The sequence below is a fragment of the Chenopodium album genome, chromosome 17 (assembly GCF_948465745.1).
Source record: "Chenopodium album chromosome 17, dcCheAlbu1.1, whole genome shotgun sequence".
Taxonomy (NCBI): domain Eukaryota; kingdom Viridiplantae; phylum Streptophyta; class Magnoliopsida; order Caryophyllales; family Amaranthaceae; genus Chenopodium; species Chenopodium album.
The window spans coordinates 44,896,435-44,903,580 of NC_137850.1; the positions used below are offsets into that span (position 1 = coordinate 44,896,435).

General features: G+C 32.2%; 2 protein-coding genes across 2 annotated transcripts; both read right to left on the reverse strand.

The window, feature by feature from the left end:
* Positions 1-1,235: 1,235 nt before the first annotated feature.
* On the reverse strand, positions 1,236-2,633 carry LOC145589120 (F-box/FBD/LRR-repeat protein At1g78750-like). The gene has a single exon (XM_081645681.1). The coding sequence runs from the start codon at positions 2,631-2,633 to the stop codon at positions 1,236-1,238; it is 1,398 nt and encodes a 465-aa protein (XP_081501807.1).
* A 1,360-nt stretch (positions 2,634-3,993) lies between these two features.
* Positions 3,994-5,049, reverse strand: LOC145589121 (F-box/LRR-repeat protein At3g26922-like). The gene has a single exon (XM_081645682.1). The coding sequence runs from the start codon at positions 5,047-5,049 to the stop codon at positions 3,994-3,996; it is 1,056 nt and encodes a 351-aa protein (XP_081501808.1).
* Positions 5,050-7,146: the final 2,097 nt, after the last annotated feature.

The window sequence follows — 7,146 nt, forward strand, 5'->3', positions numbered from 1 at the left end:
AGATAGAGGATCTCGAGTGCCACGACTTTGAGATCAAGTTGGTCGAGTACATCTTAAGTAATGCTCCGGTGATGGAGCAGGTACATTTATCGGTTAATTCATATAACAGTGCAAAGATACTTGTGAAAGAGCTTGAATACTGTAAGAAAATGTTCAAGCTTCCAAAGATTTCACCAGTTTGTCTGATGGCATTCTACGGTCAGGTGATGGATGCTTCAAGTGGAGACTTACAAGAGAATGGTGATCTTAACTATAGGTTGGTGAAATGAATGGTCGATCCAATTGTTTGTATGATTTTATGACTGATGAATTAAAGTATACATTTTAATTTGTTTACTGCTATAGGCTGAAAGAGCAGAAAAAATCTATATTGTATACTCTATCTGTAGGTCTTATTATGTTATGTTGTTGTTGGCTTTTTAGCCCTTTAATAAAATTTGAATGATTTATGTTGTTGCAAATTGAATGAGTTATATAATATTGGGAGATTTGTTGAATTATGCAGTGGAATATTTTACAAGATTGCAATTTTGATAGGTATTTACACAGTTTTATATATACAGCTATGCTATATTTGCTGGTTATTGATCATGTTAGAGGCTTAATTCAAGAGTCACTTTTGATAGATCTAAATGGTATAAAACTTTTACATTTTGGTTAATTGATGACTGGTTTAGTACTATATTGTCGCGAATTCCTCATAATTAATATTGGGAGATCTGGTGAATTGTACGGTTGTTAAATGTCACATTGCATGTTTTGATATGTATATTTTTACATGGTTTTATAGAGTTTATGCTCTATCCTGGTTATCTATCATGTTAAAGGTTTGAGTCAAGTTTGTCACTTTATCTAAACAAATGTAGATGTTTAGAGTGTATATAACTTTTACTCTTTGGTTGATCCAACATAGGTGTATTTTGGGTAATTGTATATGATTGTTAATTTATTGGGTTATAGATCAATCTTCCTCAATTCCGATTGAAAAAAAAAACAAAAAATAAATTAAAACATATAATCCCGACATTAATAGTTAATTTAAGCGAAAAACTTGCGTGAACATTGACTTTTTTCCTATAAAAGCAATGTGAAACTTCCTTGACTACCCTTGCATTAACCAAGGCCATTAAAAAAAAAAAAAAAAAAGAAAAAGAAAAGAAAAGAAAAACTGCAGTACCTAATAATATCAAAGGTTGGGGCAAGCCACATTAGCTGAGCTTCAATTTACAGATATACTATTCGAGTATTTGACATGGTAGCACACCATGACTGTAATCATAACTTGAAGCAGTAATCATGTTACCATTAAACTCAATCTGGCAACTCGGCGAACTCTTTGGAGACTGAAAAAGCCCTCTACAAAACATGTATTCTTCCCATAGTTGATTTGGGTTATGGCCAAGCTTACTTATGTGATGAAGAAAAACATGAAGCTGCTCCAAAGCTGTTGCGAATCTTAATATGTCATCAAGAAAGTTCATGTTGAACACAACATTCAACATCTTTACTGAGACCTCTATTTCTTTGAGCTTAGCCAACCAACTAGAAGGTAATTGAGGTCTCCCAATATGAACGAAATTCATTTGATGAGATTGGTCGACACAGTCGAAACGTAAATTGACCAGATTAAGATAGATTGGCAGATCAACCTTATTAAGAAAATTTAAGAGAGTAACACCACAGTCACCTGTTAATATAAGAGTCCGAACACAAGAAATCCCTCGAAATAGCACTAGTCTCTCATTCAGAAAAACTTCATTATCAATCAAAGTATCATCCATTTTCTGCAAAGCAACTGTGACTTGTTCTAAATTACTAGGAATTGTAACAAAGTCATAAATCGCTAGAAATCCTACAACCGTGAATTGTTCGAGTTTAGGGGCATCAATCACAAACTTGCTGTTAAGAATCAAACTCGAGGATTTATCCATATCTATATACAAGTCCTTCAAATTCGGCGCAAATATATCAATAAAGTGTAAATATTTATTTAAATGTAGACCCAAGTATAAATCCTCCAATAGTGGGCAAGACCTAAAAAGCGTAGCCATAACATTGCGTTGCGAGTCATACAAATTCATATGAAGCCTCTTTAAATTAGGAAGATTAACAGCCAGATTATCAGGAAACTTAAGCTCAATATTTGCATATAATTCCAAGGTTACAAGTGATTTAGTTTGAAGAAATTGAACAGGTGGCAGATAATGTAATTGAATTGGATATGAGTTATGAAAAAATACCGTGATGACCTCGGGGTTACGTTGGCAGACTAGATGAATCAAGGGAACAAAGCACGCAAGTCCTTCCCTTAACACCGTGTCGGTTTCTTGATCGGGGAAAAAGGTGTAACTGTAAGGGTTAGGAATATTAAGGTGAAAAGTGTGGAGTTTGGAGGAGGTGAGTTGGAAGAGGATATGATTGATGGTGTTCATAGAATCCCGGAAATTATGATCGTATCTCCAATCTTTCCATGGTTCAAAGGAAAAGTGGGTGATGTGTGTCCAGAGGCGGCGCCAACGGTGGGATAAGACGGAGGTGGCAGCGGCGGAATTGATTGGAAGAAGAGATAGTATGGTGATTAGAAGAGAATCAGGAAGCGAGCTTAATCTGTCATTGATAGTGTGGCTGTTCATCTTGATTTTAGTGAGGCTTCAATCCAATTTTTTTTATTCAAGTCATATAATTAGTAGTCAAATATATATAGAGGAGAATATAAGGATAAAAAAGTTAATTTTTTTCAAAGAAAAGATAAATACGGTTTAAGAGTTTTATTCGATTAAACTATTTAACTTAAAAAAGATAAAATTTTAGGCGTGCCAATAAATTTAATATAGGAAAATTATAATAAACCAAGGGTGCAACGGAAGAAGGCGAGGCGTTCTTAGGCTTTTAAGTCTTAATATACAGAGTTACAGAAATAAGACCAAATAATATCTAAATTTTCAACTCTAAGTTTAAAAAATACTGAAAAATCACAACAGTTTCTTCAGAAAATCTTGTGTGGACTTGGTCCACAATAATATTAATGTGGGACCTAAGGTTTATACCCACGTAACTGACATTATATTCAACATAATGACCCCTAATTTTAATATGGTAACCTTATTTTTAACATAGTCACGTTTATAAAAACTTGTGTGACCTTTAATGTTATTATGAACTTAAAGTACGACATTATGTTGAATAGTGACCTAATTTTAACATAGCGATCTTTATTATTCATATTGACCATTATATTAAAAATTTCATTAAAAAAATTAACCTCTTATAACTTTTATAATGTCACACTAACTTTTTTTTCAACATAATAACCTTTATATTAATTTAGTGACTTTTTTTTTTTATTAATAAAACAATCATATTGTCTCTAATGTTGGAGGTTCACAATAAATTAGTGTGAACCAGATCTATTTAAGAATTTGTACAGTTTCTTATACGCACTGTATGAATCCAGAGCAAGCAAGTAAGGTGTGCGCTTAACTCAATCTGTTAATGTGAAACAATAGTATCTGCACAAAGCATTTACGCGGGCAATCATAAATAATTGAGTGAATTGTAGAGACGACATTCTGCACCTGAATGGAATAGAGGAAAAGGTAAACTAGTCTTAAAGGGATCAAACTCACCTATTAGGCTTTTATACAGGGCAATTTCAAGAAAATTATAAAAACTGTTTACAAAATTGTTTTAATGATGCAAAGAAAACTTGATAAAAGCTACATATGAAATTAGGAAAAATTATCACAACGGACTAAACCAGATCATTTTTTTCCCCAGATCATATAATATACACAAATAAGACAATAAATTAATCAGTGTTAAGTGTTTGAGAACTTAGATTACACAAGTGTCATATAAAAGTTGACAATTTTATATCAAAGTACAAATTGAAGCAAACCATTCCTCAAATCAGAACTTGAAATGTGTTGTACTACGTAGGAATTTGATCTCAATGTCGTCGTGGTCCATCAGATCATACATGATTGTAGCCTCTTAAAGTTGCCTAAGCAACAACTTGGTAATTGGTCCTTCATAAGGCCGAGTGTCACTGTAAAAGCTAAGATCAATTAAATTACTAAAGATGGGCACGTCGATCCCATCCAAACCATTAAGATAACTCAATATATCAGCACCATAACTAATAAAAACAAGGGACCTAACACAAGAAATCCCTTGAAGAAGCCCGAGAATTAAACTATAATACTCGTAATCCATATCAAAATCATCATCCTTTTCATCATCACTTGGGTCCTCAACTGAAATTAGCACCATTTGTAAATCAATTGGAGTTGTAACAAATTCATAAAACGCTAAATACCCATGAAATTCACAGTGCTCCAGCTTCGCAGCATCAATCACAAATCGACAAACTTTGGATCCCCAATCATTCATTCCTATAAACAAATTCTTCAAATTAGACGCAGATATAGCAAAACAATGAACATCTACGGTTAAATTCATACACAACTTCAAATCTTCCAACAACGGCAAAGACTTTATAAGTGTATCAATCAAATAACAATATGAATCACATACAAATAACGAGAGCTTCTTCAAATTAGGCAGATTAATAAAAGTAGTAGGCGCCTTAAACTCGATATATCCAGGCAAATACAAGTCTAATTCTATTAGCGACCGAGTTTCAAACACACAAGTAGGTATGTGAAACAAAAGAGATGAATAAAATCCATGAGAATGATGAAATCCTACATTAATTATTTTTGGATCACGAAGACAAATTTGATGAAGCCAAGGAACAAAGCAAGAGGATACTTGCGTTGATGATTCGGTTGATTGACGGAGAGAAAATTGAAGGTTAAAAGAGTGGATTTTTGGGGAGGTGAGCTTGGAGAGAATGTGATCAACTGATGTTATGAAAGTAGGGAGATCATCAAATGTGGTTTCGAGGGAGAAGTGGGTAATGTGAGTCCAAAGGTATTGCCAACGGCGGGATAAGACGGAGGTAGAGGCAGCAGTATTGATAGGGAGGAAAGAGAGTATGATGATGAGGAGACTATCTGGGAGGTCGCTTATTCTGTCTTCTTCCATGAATATGATGGATCAAAACCCTAAATTGAAGATTAAAAGGGATTGAATTAAATTTTGATTTATCGGAGAAACATGATTAATTATGGTGTGGTGTAATTAAAGATAATTGAATTGGATGAAAGAGGATTTGAGAGGAAGGAAAGTAATAGTGAATGGACAATGGAGGGAGAATATGAGGGATGGTCAGGAATTTGATTTCTAGTCGAAATGGAATTTATTTATTTATTTATTTTATTTTATTTTATTTATTTATTTATTTATTTTGGTGTTTAGAGAGCCACAAGGGCGGGGATGAAAATTGATCCTAAGATCTCCTGGAATTGGAAGGAAAGCTCTAACCATCCCTCATTAATGGAGTGTTTAATTTGGTTCAATTGTATATGGGAAGGGGTGCACTGTTAGGCGTTAGCCATGTTTGGTGATTAAGGGATAAAAAATCGAATGATGCTAAAGGTTATAAAGTGTATCGAAAAAATTAACACATTATTTATTTTGACACATAATTATCACATTATAATCCAATTAGTGGTTTGTACACCCGGGTGTACCATACACATGGTACACCCAAATTAAAGCGGAAAGAACATTACAAATAATTATAAAGAACATCATGAATTTATAAAAGAACATATCACTGATATATAAAGAACACAATACATTATGAGATACTTATTATCAAAAAGGTAAAGCATAATTATGAATTGAGAACCAAGCAAAGCTTGGTGGAGTTGGTATGGAACTCACCTTGTGACCATGAGCTCACGAGTTCAAGCCCCACCAACTACAAAAGGCTTGGGAGTAGGGGGATTCCTTTACCTCCCCCCTCTACTCTCAAGCGATGACCTGTGGAGCTGGGCTGGCTAAATCTGTGAGAGGTGCCGGCTCAGTAGGGTCTTTCTTCTTACCTTAAAAAAAATAATAATATGAATTGAATTTTACCAATAATTTAATGTCAAATCATTTCAAAATATTACATTTGAATCAGAAAATATATATTCAGCTATCAAAAATTTCTCTATCTAAAATTAATTTTTACACAACTACAATTCAAAATTTCTTTCTTAAATTTAAAAAATTCGAAATTCAAAATATAAGAACATATTATATAAGTAAAAAGAACATAATTTGTATTATTATACCCAAAAAACATATTTTGTATTATAACCAAAGAACATAATTAATAAATATTACCTTAAAGAACATTGTTTGTATTGTAAAGAACATATAGTTTAGACTCAAAGAACACATTGATCAGACTTGTAAAAAAATTGATAACAAAAAATATTTGAAAATACCTTTTCTCTCAACAACAAATTTGTCAATTACATCGATCTTTCAATTAAATGATTCATCAAAACGATAAAATCAACTCCAAAATAACATTAAATTACTTTGAAATTCAAAATTTACCATAGTTTCTCTCTCTATAAACCCAATTTCTTTCTCTTAACAAAAGAAATGAAATTTTGTTTATCAAAAGTAATATGGAATGTAAATAATGAATCAAGCAATAAAAATAACAAATCAATCTTTTAAATAAAGAGGAGAATTGTTTTGATTTTTTTTTTTTGCTTGTGTACTATGTATTTGTATACAATGTTCTTTCCGCGTTTTTATAACTCATGTATTTTGGCCGGGTGTACCATGCTCATGGTACATTTAGGCGTATGATGAAAATTTCATTATAATCCATGCTCTTAAAAACTGAGCTGGGGCAAATTTATCTAATACTCCGTATTGAAATTATACATTTTGCATTTTATTATTTTAGTCGAAATTGAGGAAGATTGATCTATTACCCAATATTTATTAATTATGTATAATTACCCAATATTATCAAGCAGCACAATAATACACCTATGTTAGTTGGATCAACCAAAGATATAAAAGTTATATATCATGTATACATTTGTTTATTAGATATTAAAGTTTTGAAACTTTAAGTTATTCTTGTTCAAAAAAAGTGACACATTTGACTTGAACCTTTTACATGATCAATATTAATTATAGAGTTTAATTAATTAATATTATACCCGTCTCGACAATATAGTATTAACTATACCGTACAATCGATTCACCAAATCTCCCAATATTAAT

What these genes read in the sequence shown, in the direction of transcription:
- LOC145589120 (XM_081645681.1), bottom strand. Translation starts at nt 2,633, where the DNA reads ATGAACAGCCACACTATCAATGACAGATTAAGCTCGCTTCCTGATTCT.
- LOC145589121 (XM_081645682.1), bottom strand. Translation starts at nt 5,049, where the DNA reads ATGGAAGAAGACAGAATAAGCGACCTCCCAGATAGTCTCCTCATCATC.